This window comes from Hibiscus syriacus, unplaced genomic scaffold (assembly GCF_006381635.1).
Source record: "Hibiscus syriacus cultivar Baekdansim isolate YM2019G1 unplaced genomic scaffold, ASM638163v2 tig00000916_pilon, whole genome shotgun sequence".
NCBI lineage: Eukaryota > Viridiplantae > Streptophyta > Magnoliopsida > Malvales > Malvaceae > Hibiscus > Hibiscus syriacus.
In genome coordinates this window covers 1,811,862-1,830,157 of record NW_024061833.1, presented here as the reverse complement: position 1 = coordinate 1,830,157, position 18,296 = coordinate 1,811,862, and the positions used below count along the sequence as shown (strand labels likewise).

The 18,296-nt window shown below is 37.0% G+C and overlaps 3 protein-coding genes across 3 annotated transcripts; 2 read left to right on the top strand and 1 right to left on the bottom strand.

Annotated features, from left to right (window-relative positions):
* Nucleotides 1–208: 208 nt before the first annotated feature.
* LOC120117845 (sec-independent protein translocase protein TATB, chloroplastic-like) lies at nucleotides 209–3,041 on the top strand. Its single transcript, XM_039138041.1, has 6 exons — nucleotides 209–627; nucleotides 733–854; nucleotides 1,958–2,017; nucleotides 2,108–2,267; nucleotides 2,500–2,646; nucleotides 2,724–3,041. Exons 1-6 carry the CDS (start codon nucleotides 393–395, stop codon nucleotides 2,786–2,788), a joined length of 789 nt encoding a protein of 262 aa, XP_038993972.1. The 5' UTR covers nucleotides 209–392; the 3' UTR covers nucleotides 2,789–3,041.
* A 127-nt stretch (nucleotides 3,042–3,168) lies between these two features.
* LOC120117838 (protein SRC2 homolog) lies at nucleotides 3,169–4,407 on the bottom strand. The gene has a single exon (XM_039138035.1). It carries the CDS (start codon nucleotides 4,161–4,163, stop codon nucleotides 3,336–3,338), a length of 828 nt encoding a protein of 275 aa, XP_038993966.1. The 5' UTR covers nucleotides 4,164–4,407; the 3' UTR covers nucleotides 3,169–3,335.
* Nucleotides 4,408–4,900: 493 nt separating this feature from the next.
* On the top strand, nucleotides 4,901–9,210 carry LOC120117828 (proline--tRNA ligase, chloroplastic/mitochondrial-like). The gene is made up of 11 exons (XM_039138027.1): nucleotides 4,901–5,384; nucleotides 5,479–5,535; nucleotides 5,617–5,727; nucleotides 5,934–6,020; nucleotides 6,105–6,218; nucleotides 6,305–6,511; nucleotides 7,220–7,357; nucleotides 7,644–7,805; nucleotides 8,136–8,335; nucleotides 8,720–8,803; nucleotides 8,913–9,210. The coding sequence occupies exons 1-11, from the start codon at nucleotides 5,031–5,033 to the stop codon at nucleotides 9,052–9,054; spliced, it is 1,656 nt and encodes a 551-aa protein (XP_038993958.1). The 5' UTR covers nucleotides 4,901–5,030; the 3' UTR covers nucleotides 9,055–9,210.
* Nucleotides 9,211–18,296: the final 9,086 nt, after the last annotated feature.

The following is an 18,296-nucleotide window of genomic DNA, read 5'->3' as shown; positions in this document are numbered from 1 at the left end:
AAGACAAATAAAAATAAATAACTAAAATTAACAATAAAAAATAAAATATATTCACTAAAAAAAGCAGTGGAGTAGTCAATCACGAATTTTAACAAGATCTTAATTCGTTTCCTAAACCTCTATTAGTAAAAACTGTCAGAGCTCACTTCAAATACTAGTTATGATTTATGAACCCAGCTTTAATCAAGCCCAATTCTTGTGTCCGTCGCCCAGTGTCTGCCTGAATCAATCCCAGACTCGGTCATGACTCAGCGCAACCATGAAAACCGAGCTACAAACATCGGTTGGCAAGCCTTCCAGCAAGAACAAGATCACCAAAGTCTTTAAACTCGACCAACTGAGCTCCGAAAGAAACACTTCATCGAAATCTCGGAGCAGGACCACCACTACAAATGACCGGTTACGGTGGTCATGGCCTCGCCAATCTCAACTTCTACATTCGTTCTTTCACACCATCTGCTAGTTCAAAATCAACTGCCTGCTTATTATCTCCTTTGGTTTCATATCCCAAAGCCTCGAGTTTTCGTTTCTCCAAGTGTTTTCCTCAACCAGGTTCTGCTTATTTTTGTCAATGGAATGGTCTGAAGCATATGAGCATTTCCATCTCACCAAAGCCTCGTAAATTTGGTACATTTCGTTGTTTTTCCGGTTTGGGTTTCCCCTTTTTGAGCATTTATTTTTCCTTTAAAACAATTTATTTTGATTCTTAAATCTGCTAATGGTGGTATGCAGAAAAAGGGGGAAGATATAAAGGCCAGGTGGTTCATGCATCTCTGTTTGGGGTCGGAGCTCCTGAAGCTCTGGTTATCGGGGTAGTTGCTTTGATGGTGTTTGGTCCCAAGGGTCTGGCTGAGGTATGTTAATTAATTTGTAAACAATAGCAGAGCACCTGTTTGATGCTTCTTGTCTGAGAAATGAGCTGGTCTAGTGTTGGATTTGTTGTAAAATGCGCATTATATCTCAAAAGAATTCCACATCTTTTGCAAAAACCTCTCGATTTTTGCTTGAGTATTTGTGCATTCTTGCTCTTTCTGTTCCATTTGCGTGCTTGTTGAATCCTGGAGGTTACACGTTTAGTGAAATATACTCAAGGACAATGTCTAGTGCAAGCCTCAAGCAACTCCGATTCCTGGCCTTCTCTCCTAATCTTCGACCTATTTTAGACAGGATTTTCTAGAGAAATGAATTTAGCTTTGGTCTGAAATTGATGTCCAAAAGATATTGAACAGACCACCAAAGAGTCCATTTGATTTTTAACAAGATATGCTTAATCGCCCTTGAAGCAAGAACTTTTTTCACGTGCCAAACTAAGCCTGATCCGTTCTGTCATCGATCCTTGTTGACTTGAAGACTCCTACAACTCTGATTACTTGGCAAGAAACAGGTCATTGTTTCACTTTCAGCGTTCTTTTCATTATGAGCATGCTTGGGGTCCATAGTGATCCAGATGTTTAGGATTAAGCGTCCTTGAGATCCCTCTTCACCTTTTACCGAACGGCACAATATCGTGAAGTTTTTTTAACTTGTGGAGAGTCAAAAGACTAGTAAGACATATTGGTATTATTTTGTATAACATTTTATCTACTAGATTTCATGTTATCCAACTCAGAGGGTTGAACATTCCTTTGGTTTTTGTTACTTAAAAAGGATTCAAAAATTTATATATTAAGCGGTGTTATTTCACGTCTGCTAAATCCTAAATATTGGATTTCCTGCAGTCTTGTATTAAAGTTGAACCCCTTCACCTATATAGCTAATCGGATTTAGGTTGGATGATTAACATGATAAAAAGATTAGGTTTATGTTCTTACTATTAAACCTGAAGTGATGTTAACAACCCTTTATAATTATCTGTTAAACATTGTATTTGGTATGACAATTTGCAAATAGCAATCATTGTGATGACTTCATGGAAGTTAAAAATCCTTTTCGCATCCCAGTGGCCTAATAAATGCAGGTCGCTCGGAATTTAGGGAAAATTTTGCGTGAACTCCAGCCCACCATTAGAGAACTTAGGGTAAGAAGTGCTCCCTTTGGTTTTGCTTTATATATTTATACCTCGAGGTAGCTTGTCTTCTGAATTCTTCGTGTTTTTCCCCCCTCAAAGGAAGTTACAAGGGAATTCAAGAGCACCCTCGAGCGGGAGATTACTCTCGATGAAATGTCAAGTTCGCCACAAAATACGAAAAGCCCCCATCTAAATAACTCTACCCCAACCCCTCTATCAGCTGCCAGCACTGAGGAATCTAGTACCAAGGCTGACCCTAGTGAGTTCCTTGTTTTCTTGTATTTTAGAGGCCATGAATATGCTTTTTTGTGTCTGATTGTTCATGAATTTTGTTGTCCGAATTTCATTTATAGTGTTACTCGATCTGTTACCCTGAAACATGCACTGAATGCTACCCAATAGTGGAAGGATCGTTCTTTATTCATTTCCTATTCCCTTTGTATCATCTAACGAAATTCGTTGAGCCTTGCAATTTGTCACCTTAACTGCAGACGTTACTCCATCTGTGACGGAGGCTTATACTAGAGAACACTACCTAAAAGTCACAGGAGAGCAGCTAAAGGCTTCAGCTTCTCAAATGCCAGACCAGACACCGTCTTCCGGAGAAAGCCAGTTAGAATCAGAAAATCAACACAAAGGTTGGTTCTTGTCCATCTTCATCTTCTTTTTCCAGTCCCTTTCTTATTGTGATGTAATTCGTGTAGATCAGTAACAGCTACTCCCAACGAAACTGCTGCCACTGCAATGAGTCCATCTCAGAAACTCGAAAGGAAGACATGAAAATCGCATGGAAGGAGAAGCATTTACTGATGTAAATCTAATCCCATCTCAGAGCAAGGTGGTCTTCTAAATTTTGGTTAAATGGCTTTTAGATTGGTTCTTTCAATTCTTTGTAGTCAGCCGAGTAGTTGCACGGCATGTTCTTTCATATCTTCCATTTTCAGAGGAATGTCTGAGATTGAGGTTGGTGTATTGTGCAGTACGTTGTAGTTGCCTTTCATCTTAGTTAAATAAAGGTCTGATTTTGGTTTTATTCCCTATTTTATGTTAAATTTCAGATTTAATTCTTCTATTTTAATGTGACGTAATCCAGAAATTGTACTTTTATAAATTATAATGCTATTAGTTGGTCTTAAAAAACAAAGCTGATGGTCGTCAACTTCAACAACCGTGACAATACCATTGGCCCGTCAACTCCAATCAACAACATCAAGAAAACCAATCAAACACAGCCACGTAAATACATAAACTATTTCTCTTACAACATCACATTCAATTCTATTAACATTGATTAACATGGCAGAAACGTGGAGAACCGTCTGGAGAATCAGAAATCATCACCGACGACATCGACATCGTAACCAAGATCATCTTCAACCCTCTCCGCCGCCTCATCGGCGATATGATCCTCTAGCGCCTCAACGCCTTCCGCCAATGCGAGTCCACCCAAAGCCCCTGCAACTGCACCCACCGCCATCCCCGTCCCCATCCCTCCAAACTTGCTCTTCCTCCCCTCTTGCCCGTAGTAATACCCGCCACTTCCCTCGCCGTACGGAGCCTGTCCGTACGGAGGCGGCGGGGCATTATAATTGTACGCACTATAAGGGTAGCCACCCGGCGGGGTCGCGTAGTAAGGGTAGCCAGATGGCGGCAGAGCGTATGGGTAACCGTAAGCTGAAGGATGAGGAGCCGCCGTCGGTGGGACACGGTATTGATGTGCTTGATACTGATCGGATGTGCGATAGCGTGTCTCTCTAATCAAAACTTTGATGTCGAGTTTGCCTTGCGGCCTCCCTGAGGGTCGTTTCAACTGGAGCGTTCTCTTGTAGCTTTCGCCGAATCCGGCATCGTCAAGGACTTCCCGAAGCTTGAGCCTAGCCGAGCCGATGAGAGGCTTGGTGCCCTCCTCGGATCCGGCATGGACGACGTCAACGAAGAGGGTGGTATCCTCGTCGATAGGACCAGGCAGAGGGATGATAATAGTCTCGTCCCATGTTGGATCGGTATCACCTTCCTCATCGGCCCTAGTTGAACACTTGTACTTCGGGTGCACCCAAACGACGACGTATGGCCTGATCGGACCGTGGCGCCAGTTCACGTTCTTTAGACCTCTGGCGGAGGAGAAGGTTACTTCTATTTCATGGGGAGACGCCATGTTTCTGGTAATTTACTTGCAGAAGGGGTAAAATGGAAATTTGGAGAGGATAATAAAGCACGTTCTGTTATGGATTGTGATCGGACAAGGTGATGTGTGAGTCGCTGAGGGCATTTATATAATTAGGTTTCCATTAACAGAAGAGAAGAGGTTCTACGAGTTTCCGGCATAAAGGGTGAATACAACAACGAACAATATGGTGTTAGTTACTTTGAAGTGTGTTGGGCCACTAACCAATCAAGCAATAGATAGGATCAGGGCAGTTTTGATGTGGTTCATTAGTATTAAGCTAAACTCACACTATATATAGGGCAGTCCATTAAAATTAATCCAACATTAAGCCCAATTTATATAGAGGGCAGTCCATTATTTAAAATTAACGTTCGTTTTATTTTTAATGATCGAGTGAATAACCTATTTATTATAATCGATTAATTAAGTAATTCCCTTTTAACTTTTTTTTTTTTTGAAATTCAATGATTTTTTTGTAATACTGGTAACAACGGGATGGCCTATGATGAATTTTGATTGAAAGTAAGCTAAAACAGCCATAATTTTTGTAAAGGCCTAAGACTAAATTTTTATAAAATAACGTGGATGGTTTAATTTGTCAAATCTCATAAAATTGATCTATGAAATTCATAATTAAATCGTTTTATATATAAGATTTAGCCATTTATAGATCAACCACGGCTACAAATGATGGAATTAGAAAATATTGAGCCAACGGCCACAAAGATCGAACGACCATAATCCTCAATGCACGCCATAACACCTAATTCCTACCTCTTAAGAAATCTCATCTCTTCGACCCTGAAGGTAGCTCTAAGACTAGTGAACGCTGCAACTTGAAACCCTCTCCCAGATATGGTGTCGTCTCTAAGACTACCAACGCTCACCTCCCTCTTCTCTCCCTCCTTCACCCGCCGCTCCGCGGTTTACATGCGGCGGCGTATCCATCTCCGTCCTCCTCTAGCCGCTGGGTTCTCCGCCCAAAGCGCGGCGTCGAGTCCAACGGAGACTGAAGACCGAGTTGACAATAAGAAAAGCGGCCGAGTTCAAGACCGAGGGAATACGGACGGAATCATCACGCCTCGATCTCAGGACTTCAATGCTTGGTACCTTGATATTATTGCCAACGCTGAGCTAGCTGATTATGGCCCCGTTCGTGGTACCATGGTTATTCGACCCTACGGTTATGCTATTTGGGAGGCAATTCAGGTCACTTCATTTTCTTCTATTTTCTATTAATAAATTGCTCCTTTTTTTCTTTCAAAAATTTGGTTCATTTTGAAAAGAAAAAAAAAACTTGCAGGATTATTTGAATGTTAAATTCAAGGAGACTGGGCACAGTAACATGTACTTTCCACAGGTGTGGTTTTTGTTTAGAGAATATTTAAGCTATCCTATTGTATATTCGCTTTGGTTTATGAAATTTATTTTGTGACTGCAGTTTATTCCATACTCATTTATAGAGAAAGAAGCTAGCCATGTTGAGGGATTTAGTCCAGAATTAGCTCTTGTCACGGTTGGAGGAGGAAAGGAACTCGAAGAGAAACTTGTGGTACACATTTAGTATTAGTTAGCTTAACTCTTTTTGTTATTAGTTATTTGCTAAGTCTTATCACTGCATTTTGATGAATTTGCGTAATTATAATCGGTGTCATACATTCTGATTTACATTTTAATGAAAGTGCTGGTTAAAGAGTAACCATGATGACATGACCTGAGTTTTGCCTTTGATTGTTATAATTCCTGAGGTTGTGACAGGTTCGACCTACCAGTGAAACCATAGTAAATCATATGTTTACACAGTGGATTCACAGTTATCGTGATCTTCCTCTAATGATTAACCAGGTATTAGCTTAGTTATTTATAATCTGGTTATACAGTTATGCAAGGTTGCCGCTGACTGAGTTTCCCTTGTTTTATTCTGTTCAGTGGGCAAATGTCACTAGATGGGAGATGCGCACGAAACCATTTGTAAGGACCCTCGAATTTCTTTGGCAGGAAGGTCACACAGCACATGCCACACCAGCAGAGGCAGAAAATGAGGTTTATGCCACTTTACCTATGGCTTGACATGGTGATTTTAGACAGTATTGTTTTTACTTAAAGGATTGGATGCTTCTGAACTGCAGGCGCTACAAATGATTGATGTCTATACAAAGTTTGCTTATGAGCAAGCTGCAATACCTGTAATTGCAGGTAGAAAATCTAAAGTGGAAACGTTTGCTGGTGCTGACAAGACCTACACAATAGAAGCTATGATGGGTGATCGTAAAGCCTTGCAAGCTGGAACCAGCCACAACCTTGGGCAAAACTTCTCCCGTGCCTTTGGGACACAGGTGATTGATAATCTGGGGTGCTCCTTTTTATCTGTTTTCCATCTCTGAAATGGATATGCGTGCAGGGAGCAAATGATTTGTTTACAAATGATGTTTAATTTTAGTGAAATTGCTGGAGAACAGTTCACTTCTATTATTTGTCACATAGATGAAACACGAACCTGCCATATTTTTGTGGTCAACTCTTTAAAGCTTGAATCCGTATGGAATGTCGACACTCTCATGGAGCTTTTCACTTAAAGAACCTTTTGTTTTTGGAAGGACATTTTCCTGGATTATATAGGCATCTTTTATTGGTTGTTTGAGGTGGCTTTAGTTTTTTCCCCATGTTTTCATTGTTCTTTTAAACTAGCGTCTTATTCTTTCTGCTCTTGGTCTTAGCAATTTCTGAAAGTCAATCCAGAAGCCAGGAAAGGTTGGTACATATATTCTTTTGAAATCATAACACTTCTTTTACAATGTAGGCTGGGTGACATTTTTGTACTGGTTCAGCTGCCCATTTTATCTAGTTATGATTGTCCATTTGTCCTCCCACGAAGAGTTTGCAACTTTTTTACTTGAAAAAAAATATTTTCTATTTGTTTCTGGTAGGTGTAGGCCTTTCAAATGCTAATGTGAATAACCGATTCTCTTTGTTCTATTTTGTACTTGCCTCTGTATTGGTAACTCCATAATAAAGGTTTTTGAGTGAAACTTGTGCTTGTGCAGTTCACTGATGAAAATGGCCAAAGGCAACATGTGTGGCAAACGTCTTGGGCTATCAGCACAAGGTTTGTTGGTGGTATTATCATGACCCATGGAGATGATACTGGTCTGATGCTTCCTCCGAGAATTGCACCAATACAGGTATACATTGTAGTACCCTTTTGGTAGGTATGGTCCAGCCTGTCAGGCGGAGCTTCTAAAGTAAAATGACTTTTACAGGGAACCCTGTTTGCAGAAAACTTTGTGGATATTAGAAGTGATTTAACTTCGTGCAATTTATTGATACGCTATAATGTCTTGAAGCTAAATAAATATCAAGAGAATTACTACTGTAACATGCTTTAAAGGTACCTTAAGTTTACAATTTTTGTTTGTTTGTTAATTTTATGATTATTGTCCTTTTCTGTTGTATATCATACACTATCAGGTTGTGATTGTACCAATTTGGAAGAAGGTTGATGAGAAAGCAGGAGTTCTAGATGCTGCAAAATCTGTTGCAGAAGCTCTGAAAACTGCTGGACTTAAAGTTAAACTTGATGACACAGATCAGAGGACACCAGGATGGAAATTCAATTTCTGGGAGATGAAGGTATCTTTACATTTAAATGTGGTTGCACTTTTTTTGGTTGTTCTGAAGTCTAGATTCGTCCTCCAACTAAAAAACTGAGATAAGGGAATTCCTTAGGAAGTTCATAAAACCTGTCTGCATCCAGAAAATGTGTATGGATGCAATCTTGACCCGTCTGTTCCTTGAGTTGTTTTGAGTGCTTTTATTATTTCATCATGTGATATAGTCTGATGTTTTTTTGCTTAGAACGTTAGTATCTCTCTCTCTTTTTTCTATCTTGTATAGAATATTGCTTTGCAAAAAATATTTTTAGCTTTCATCTGCCTCAAGCTTTAGATGATAATTTTGTAGGGAGTACCTCTAAGGATTGAAATTGGTCCCCGTGATGTTTCAAGTGGGAGTGTGGTCATATCTAGAAGAGATGTTCCTGGAAAGCAAGGGAAAGTTTTTGGAATATCTATGGAACCTTCAATATTAGAAGCTTATGTCAAAGATAGGTTGGATGAGATCCAATCATCTCTTCTTCAGAAGGCAATATCTTTCCGGGACAGGTGTGTTCTTTTCTCAAGCAATTATTAAGAGTTTCAACCCAAGGATTGCTTTACTAATAGGAGTATTTTTTGAGCTTTTGAATCAAGCTTATTAATGTACTATGTATGTGTGTATGATGAGTTTTTGAAGCTAAAGAGTTTCAAGCCACAGTGTCTCTCTAATTACTATTTTGAAGTCATTTTGTCTCATCAAATGTTCATCTGATAGATTGTATGATATCACAGTCTCTAAATTGATGAATTGTTGTATATGTCTCTCTTATTAGCTTCAATTTTGCAGAAAGCTTCTTGGAGATTTTTGAGTTGAACCGAATGCATCTATTTCTCTGCACTCCCTTGAGTTCGTAGGTCTTATTTCTAATGCTTATTGGACTCTCTCTGCAGTAACATAGTGGATGTGAGCTCTTATGAAGAACTCAAAGAAGCAATATCTTTGGGCAAATGGGCTAGGGGACCTTGGTGTGCTAGGTAGACTACTCATTCTTAGATAATAGCCATACCAGAATCACTTGACAGTATATTTACTGAAACATGTGCATTTGTGAGTCTTAACAATATGTTTCTTGTGTTGCTGCAGTGATGCAGACGAGTTAAGAGTGAAGGAAGAAACAGGGGCAACGATTCGTTGTTTCCCCTTTGAACAGCCTCGGGGGACCAAAACATGCTTGATGACAGGCAACCCTGCAGAGGAAGTTGCTATCTTTGCAAAATCTTATTAAGGACTTTGGTAAAGTAGATTTTCAAGCCCACAGACTATCTGGTTTTGCAATTATATGTCATGAATTTTGTCCAGGTTTTTATGCCCACTTCCTCGTCTATATAAACAAGTAGCTTTGATCAGCGCACATAACTGTTTTATGCATTTTTAAAGCTTTGTCATCCTGTCATATTCTTGTCTCGCTTTGGGGGGATCTAAGAAAACGATCTATACTTCCGGTCTGATATAGCTTATGTATAAAAGTGACATTGATCGATTTGCATTATTTTTTTGTCTTCTTCAAATGGGGTTTCTTGTTGATATTGGCATAACTTGTGTATTGCAAGTAGTCAGATAATTGAGAATCGAGATCCGTCCAAACCCGACGAAATGCACAATGCAGATGCAGACATATGGATTTCAGCCTTTCCTACAAGAAACACTGTCAGCTTGCTTTCGATTTGTTCTTTAATGGCATCAATTTCGGCATTGCAACTCATCTGTTGACTGCTGTTGTCCTGAGATACTACTAGCAGTGCCACTTTTAATTGCCTCAGCTCCGGATTTGAAAGAATCATGTACAGCTTCCTCCGAGTATTTCAAGTTATTCGAATCAACCATACTACATAATGATAAGGGAGCAAGAAATGTTGGTAAAAGTAGTATTTTTGTCGGCAGTTATAATTAATGAGCCCGCCCGCAATGTGAGTCACTTGGGCAGCACTAGAGATGCACATAACCGGATTTAAATTCGATCCGGATCGGATAAAAATCGATTTGGTTTTTTCACTAAGTCAAAAAATCGGTTTATAAAAAATCCAGTTCGGATCATAATCGGTTTGGAGGGCCGAATGATATAACCGGTGTAAGCGGAAAAATCGGTTTTAATCCGGTAAAAAATCCGGTCATCTAATTTTTTAAACCCAGACTGGATTTTTTTTCGGATAAAAAATCAGTTTTTTTATCCGGTAAAAAATTCGGTCGTCCAATTTTTTCTCAAACCGGTTATACTATCCGGTTTTAAAATATTCGATCCGATTAAAAAAAATTCTTAAATCCGGTTTCGAATATTTTTACGTAAAATCGGATATTTGAATTTTTTGTGCATCTCTAGCCAGCACTAATACAAAGCCCGATAATTATAAAGAGTTAATAAACACTGTTTAACATAAAACAATGGCCAATAATTATGATGTATTTGGAAAAAGATTAATAATAGGTGAGGAAGGAACCGATTATTATGCACCAACTAACTCAAAAATAAAAACTGCAACAATCTGGGCTGCACCACCACCACCACCACCAACAACACCTTTTGTTGTAACAAAAAAGATAGATGATTAGAATTAGGGATGTGCCTTGGGTTGATAGGTCGTTCTCTTAAAAATAAATTTTTTATATTATATATATATAATTTTTTTATTGAAAATATGATTTTACGTTCTTTAAAATTTTACAAATATTTTTCTATTTAAAATTCTATAAGTTCATATTCTAATATAAAATTATGTCTGTTTTTTTATTAGAACACGAGTGTTGTATCCATTGGAAGATCATAAAACCTAAATTTATTTGTTATTAATTACAATGATAAAGGTAGATAACAGCATTCTTATTTACTAAAACAATAATTAGGGATAAATTTACACAGTGGTTTGAAAGGTTATTATCTTTTTTCAATTTTTTTTTTAGTATAATGATATTATAGGTTTTTTAATTTAAATACTAATTAAATAAAATTTTGTTCCTCTTAAATTTTAAATTAGATATTTAATATATTTTTATTCTTTTAATAAAAAATAATCTTGTCTCCCTAATATTTGAATCACAATTCACGGGGAGATAAAAAAATAAAGCGGCTCGTATATGTCACCCCTTCCCGAGAATATGAAAATCTGACAGAAAATTATGACATTAGGTATAAATATATTAAGTATATAATTAGTTACAGATATAACGCATATTTTATTTATATATTTAAATAAATAATAAAATAAACAAACCAAATCATGTTTATTATATTCATTCTATAATTTAATTTGAATTTTATACGATCAAAATAGGATTTTAGAAATAGTATTCTTTTTAGAAATAAGGAATAAATTAGAAATAAAGATAGAATAACGATATTATTTCAGATAGAACACAATGAACTACGACAATTACGTAGGTTAATTTGTTAATTTATCCTTCACACACTGCCACTCTTAGCTGCCAGATTTAGGGGTCATCATTTGATCGAGTAGAATCGAGTAAAGAAAAAAAGTTTTGAGTTATTCGAGTTTACGAGTTGTATTTTATAACTCGAACTTAACTTGAAATTTTTTCGAATCAAGTTGATATTAAGAAATTCGAGTCAAATTGTTCGAGTTCCTCTACAATATAATATATATATATATATATATATATATATTCTTCATATTATTTTCACATTATAATGTTATTTAATATATCACATACAATCTAAAATTAAAAAAATATATATTTACAATATTATATTACAAAGAAGATATTTTGAGGATAAAAGATGAATGGGAGTATAAAGGAATAAAATAATTGATGTAAAGAAAGAATTTGTAAACAATTGTAATCAAAAGACAAAACTGAGTAAAATACAAAGTTAAAAGGACTAAATTAAAACAAGAGAGTATATTTTTAGTAAAAACAGAATTGAATTTAAATAGATATTTTATAGTGGTAGGAGAGTATGTGGTTTAAATTTGGTCAAAAACGTACTTAAAATGAAGGATGAATTGAAGAAATACAGAAATCATGCAAAGTTGAGGGACTAAATTATAAAAAAAAGAAAATTTGTTATCAAAAGTTGAATTGAAAGTACATATGTATTCTATGATGATTTAGGAGCATGTGGTTCAAATTTGGTGAAATTTTAACTTAGAATGGAGGAGGAATTGAAGTAATAGGAAACTAGGGACCAAATCATAAATTTGTCAAAATACTATCAAAATTTTCTGTTTTTCTAGTTACAAATTTTGAAATTTTAACGAAATTGAAAATCGAATTAATAATTCAAGTTTACTCGAATAAATCGAATAACTTAAAATTAAAAAAAAAATTAAATTTTCAATCGAATTTTATTCACTTCTAATATGGGCGGTAAATATCAGCAAGAGCAGGTGGAGGCTGGTGGTCATGGAAGACTATGACAACATGAAATGATTACGTTGTTGGAGCCTGCTCGTGCTTGCCAGCTAAAAACCGATGGCTTCTTCTACCGCCACCGCCCACACCCTTAAAGGCCACCGAGGCACTTTTGCCATGATCTGAATACTAGTAGGAACTATAATTTTCACGTTAAGCTCTCTATCGGAGTTGGTATTAGGGTATCAGTATTTCCCTCGTTTTTAATTTGTTAGAACTTCTATTATGGGTAAAACTAAAAGGTCTAATTAGTCAAAATGGAAAATCCAAACTTGAAATATTAAGAGATGAAGTAAATAACTTGATAAAAAAAAGCAACTTTATGTAGCTTTGTTGTCGTATCAGTGTCTTTCAGCAAGCAAATAGTGGGGAAGAAAAAAAGGGGTCAATTTCTTTTGGATTCCTGACTTTGTTTATTGGCATCAATTGAAAATGATTTCAATGGTGATTTGTCCATGCTTAACTGGACCCATAGTAGCGAAAGAGAACCAGTTTGTACGAATGTGATCTGTTCAAAACAAATATTACCAGAAAAACCATCAACTTCCATGGCCAAGCCCTGTAATCTTTCCTAATCTTCAAGTGAACCCAGTTTCTTCAAAAGCGTTCTCCCTTTCTTCTGTGACCTTTTAAAAGCTTCACCTTTTAGCTTTAATCTTCCTTTCACTCTTTACTTAGCTAAATCTTTCATCCCTGCAAATACCTTTCTCAACTGTGGATCAAACGCCAACGCTTCACTTTATAATCGTGTCTTCATAGCCGATTCAGCGAAGCCCGGTTCGGTTGCACTCACTGACAAACCCATATCCGGATTCGCCTATCTTGTACCGCACGGCACGGGTTTTCACTGCTGAGTCGAGCTACTAGTTCGACATGAAGCAAAACGAGACGGGGACTCACTTGGTACGCCTGCATTTCTCTCCGTTTCGAGTTCAAAATTTCGACTTGTCTTCTGCGAACTTTAATGTTTTGGCCAATGGCTTCTTGTTACTGCGTGGTTTTAGTGCTCACAATATGGTGTTAAGAGTTTTTATTGAAAATTAATGGTGAAGTTTTTGAAATCATATTTAGTCATCTAGGTGATTCTGAGTTTGCTTTTGTTAGTGCAATTGAGGTGTTTTCAGCTCCAAAATACTTCATAATCGATGATGGAGCTCGGTTGGTTAATGGTAATGGAATTAAAAGTTACAAGAACTTAACATCACAGGTTTTAGAGACTGTTCAGAGAGTTAATGTTGGTGGATTGAAATTAACTCCTTTTAATGATTCTTTATTGAGAACTTGGATCCCTGATGATGGCTTCCTCGTGTCCGAATCCGCTGTGAAGAAAGCCGGCACCACTTAGGTACCGAATTATCAGAATGGCGGCGCGGCCCGTGAAATAGCCCCGGACAATGTTTATATGACTGCCCGAGAGATGAACCGAGATAATTCGACATTGAATGGTATATTCAATGTCACTTGGGATTTTCCAGAAGGTTCACTTGGTGATCCAACCTTGGTTAGGTTGCATTTCTGTGACATTGTTAGTCCTGCACTTAATCAGCTCTACTTCAATGTGTATATCAATGATTATTCTGCCTATAGGGATTTGGATTTGTCGATGCTTACGGTTCATGTACTTTCGTCTCCGGTCTACTTAGATTTCGTCGTGGATTTGGATGATTCGGGGGTTACTCGTGTTAGTGTTGGACCTTCAGATTTGAGCACTCCTTTTAAAATTAAAGCAATTCTAAATGGAGCTGAGATCATGAGGCTGGTGAATCCTATAGGCTTGCATGCTAAGTCTAAGAAGAGAAACACTTGGATTTTGGTTCTTTTTATTGTTGGTGGCTTTGTTATCTGTTGTTTAGCTGCGGCTGAAGTTCTGCTTATGTTTAAATGCAGGAAGAAGAGAGCAAAACCGCCAAGACGTGTAGAGAGTGCTGGTTGGACACCGCTACGTGTTTATGGGGGCAGTTCGTATAGTATAATGTCCGAAGGGACTGCTACTATGTCTCCTGGTCGTAATGGTAGCTTGAAACTCCCATTTGTTGACATACAAGCAGCAACTAACAATTTTGACGAGAGTTTGATTATTGGAATGGGTGGATTTGGTATGGTTTACAAAGGTTGCTGTGAAGCGATGTGTCCAGGGGTCAAGGCAGGGTCTCCCGGAGTTCCAGACTGAGATAACTGTTTTCTCAAAGATTCGTTACCTGCATCTCGTTTCACTCGTCGGATATTGTGACGAACAGTCGGAAATGATATTGGTCTATGAGTACATGGAAAATGGGCCATTGAAGAATCATTTATACGATTTAAAACATCCTCCGTTGTCTTGGAAGCAAAGGTGTTGGTAAATAAAAAACAAGAAAGGAATATGAAGAACCTGCTGAAATCACACATTTATTCAATAGCTAAAACAAGCTATTTATACAACAAGATCACACATTTATTCAATAGATAAAACAAGCTATTTATTCAACAAGAGTTTGAGATAAAATACAAATGTAGACACATGATTTCGTCTCTACTATAATATTTATATTATATACATATAATATTATTAATTTCGTTTTTTATTTTTACAGGCCCCAACAAATGTTTACAAAACATGTGGCCCAACAGCCCGTTTGGCCAACCCAGCATCCAAGACCTGTTGGAGCAGAGACCCGAGCCCGCTGGAGCTCATGGAACCCTACCCGAACCAGCCTCCAAGCCAAACCCGAGCACTAGGGTTTCCAGAAACCCTAGAGCGACGTTCCCTCGTTCGAAGACTCCCCATGCCTCACAGGTCTTCACGTCTCACGTAGCCACCGCTTTGCTTGGCAACAACCACAACAACATGGATGTTTGGGATACTGAAAAAATAGCAAAACAAGTAAATAGTTTAGTTCGATTAGGACTCCAAAAATATACTAAAAATAGGGGTTTGTAAACCCTATAAATAAGCATGTAATCAATAATATTATACACAACGATCTCATACGAAATACAAGAAAACTTTTGCACAATTATTTACACAAGAAATCTTTGAGTAGTACATTCGACAATCACAAAATTTCCACAAAATACGAGCAGTGATATTCGAAGCATTTTGTGATTTTTTAGAGAAGAAACAGAAGGTAAAAAGGCGCACCTTTCATTCTTTCAGTTTGCATGTTGTCTCTCTCAGATTTAAAACACTAAAAAGCCGATGACCGGAGTGGGGGTGTTCAAAAATTTCTTTTTTAGATCTACACCCCTACGAGGCGTATTTTTTAAAACCAAAGTGATTTTCGAAACGGGGTAAAAGGAGCTTTCAAATTATGGAAATTTTTTTTTTTGGTTTTGCCATCGATGACTGATTGACGGCGGCGAGGCGACACAGAGTGGCCAGATTCTGGAATCCACGACCGAGTTCTTCATCTCTCAAGAACACTTGAGAGAATGAAGCAAAAAGGGGGTTTTTGTTTCGGTGAGAAGAGAGCAAATGAATGAATTTTAATTTTTTTTTAAATTTTATAGTGCACCCGTGGATCGCCTACAACCCGACCCGTAACCACACGACCCGCGTGTTTTTAAGTAAAGAAGGACAAATTGCCTTTCAGTCCCTCGAGTTTTGTTATGAATCTTTTTGGGTCCCTAAATTCGATTTTGATCACTAATTTATTCCTAAATTTGACCTCCATGTTTCGATTATTTCAATTTAGTCACTTTTGAAAGCCAATTTATTTATTTATTTATTTTTTCCTTTCATTTTCTCATTTTTATTTAAACATTGTATATTTTTATTTATTTTAACGTTATTATATACATATATATATTTTTTTAATTTTTTTATGCTTTCTATTATTTTCTTATATATATATGTTCATTTTTTAATTTATTATTTTGCCTTCCTAGCGTTTATGTATATATTTATTTATTTGTGCATAATATTATATATTTTTATTATTTTTCTTAACTATTGTTTTTACTTATTTATTAAATACTACAACTTATTATATATATATATATATATATTATTTATTTCTTTTTTTTATTTTTGTGTACGTTTCATTTCCATATTTTTTCTTTGTTTTCATTCTTATTTTATTTTTGTTTTCTTTTTTATGTTTTTTATTTTTATTCTTATCATTTTGTTATTCATTTTTTTTTCGTTTTATGTTATGTTGATTTATTTTATCATTTTATTTGTTTTCCTTATGTTATTGTATTATCATTTTCATCTTTTGTTTTGGTTCTGTTTATTAGCATATTATATCTTAATCCAATTTGGCTTCTCATTTCAAATTTAAAGTCTTTTTAAGGGTTTTTGTTCAGCCAATCAGAGGTAAGTAATTTAGATTATATTTTTTCCTTTTAATTTAAACTTTCAATTTTCTTAACTAAAGACAACTGGAAATTATGTAGTACTGAAAGGGCAGTTCAAGGGTGCTAACCCTTCCTTGACTGTAACCGACTCCCGAATCCGATACACCTTTGGTAAGACGTAGACCAGGTAAGAAATAAGGTATCCGATCAACCTATTTGTTTAAAAATAAATGATCGGTGGCGACTCCTAATCCATTTTCCTAAGTCAAAGCCCAATTCTGGGCCCACCCGAAAGATGATTACGACAGCTTGGCGACTCTGCTGGGGACAAGTAAGTGAGTCAGGATAAGGTAATTTTCAGTTGTCTTTTTAACGAAAAGGGTAAGTTTAAATTTTAAGGTAACATTTCGATCTTTATTGCTTACTTTTGATTATATTTTCGAATAAATAGTTGTATTAACCGTTTTCTAATGATTTCAGCCTTTCGAACTTGTTTTTCATCTAAGGCTCTATACTCGAGCTCTAAACCCTAATTAAGTGGGGGTGAAAGCGACACATTCGTGTGAATTTATTCACCATGTGGGCCTAGCAAGTAGCCTTCGAGATTTATATACTTATGTCTTCGTGTGAATTTATTCACCGTGCGGGCATAAGGAAATGTTTCCTCTCGAGTTTAACTTAGTCCACACGAGCTTGTAATGAGCTTAGAACTAAGGGTTTGGCAAGCCCAAGGGGGCACCAGCAAAGAGAACTCGGGTACTATTTTTTAGAACCTAAACCCGGAGACCATGGAGAATTTGAGCCTACCCCGAAAACCTCATTTCAAAACCTAGGATATTTTTACCCTAACCATGTTGTTTGTTTATCTTTTTACTTTTTTTCTTTCTTTCTTTCTTTTATCATTTATATTTTTATTTTACTAACATTTTGCCTTTGTGTTTTTTAGCATTTTGCACCATAAAAGAGGCTATTGATTCCTAAAAAGAGTTTGTTACACACAAAATAATCTGAATTAAAGGACAAAGGTGTTGTAATACAAGAGATTAAAAACGCCGAGGTACGACTATGGTTCAAGAAGACTTAGAAAGTGAAATGAGACAGTCTTCAGGGGAATTATGTGTCAGAGCTGGTTAGCTACGCCTCTGTCAGTTTAAAACAAAACGATGTCCAAGAGCTACGAAGCATTTGGGATAGTTGGAAGGGTGACCTAAAACAGAAGTTCAGCCAGCGATATGGTGATATCACACTTTTGCTTTATGTCAAGACTGATGAGCCCCTGATCTGAGCATTAATTCAATTCTAGAACCCGGGATATAATTGCTTCACCTTTAACCGGGAATACATGATGTCCACTATCGAAGAGTATACTACACTGCTGCACTACGAAAGCATCATACTAAAGAGGGCATATATCAAATACATCAAGAGTCAGCCTTTCAAGAACGAACTTGCCAAGATTATAGGGGTTGATGAAAAATTGGTGACTGACCGACTCCGACACAAAGGTAGAGGGAAAGGAATCGAGTGGATCCATATAAAGCAACTAATGAAGAACCACCCTGATGAATGGAAGACTATATACCTTTTTGCACTGGGTCTGTACAGTTTGATTATCTTTCTGAAGACTTTGGGGTGCATCGATGCAGCCGTGGTGGAACTATTTGAGCAATTCCTGAGGTGAGTCAATCCAACACCGACCATCTTAGGCGAAACCTTTCGGTCCCTCAATCATTGCAGAAGAACTGGCGGAGGAAGGTTCATTGGGTGTGTTCATCTCTTTCAAGTCTGGATTCATAGCCACTTCTGGAAGACTAACGGGGTTGC

Bases quoted from the DNA above. Each gene is read 5' to 3' on its own strand.
- LOC120117845 (XM_039138041.1), top strand. From the start codon at position 393: ATGACCGGTTACGGTGGTCATGGCCTCGCCAATCTCAACTTCTACATT. The intron at 2,018-2,107 runs GTAAGAAGTGCT...CCCCCCTCAAAG, and splicing joins CCACCATTAGAGAACTTAGG to GAAGTTACAAGGGAATTCAA. The intron at 2,647-2,723 runs GTTGGTTCTTGT...GATCAGTAACAG, and splicing joins ATCAGAAAATCAACACAAAG to CTACTCCCAACGAAACTGCT.
- LOC120117828 (XM_039138027.1), top strand. From the start codon at position 5,031: ATGGTGTCGTCTCTAAGACTACCAACGCTCACCTCCCTCTTCTCTCCC. The intron at 6,512-7,219 runs GTGATTGATAAT...GTGCTTGTGCAG, and splicing joins CCCGTGCCTTTGGGACACAG to TTCACTGATGAAAATGGCCA. The intron at 8,804-8,912 runs GTAGACTACTCA...GTGTTGCTGCAG, and splicing joins AGGGGACCTTGGTGTGCTAG to TGATGCAGACGAGTTAAGAG.
- LOC120117838 (XM_039138035.1), bottom strand. From the start codon at position 4,163: ATGGCGTCTCCCCATGAAATAGAAGTAACCTTCTCCTCCGCCAGAGGT.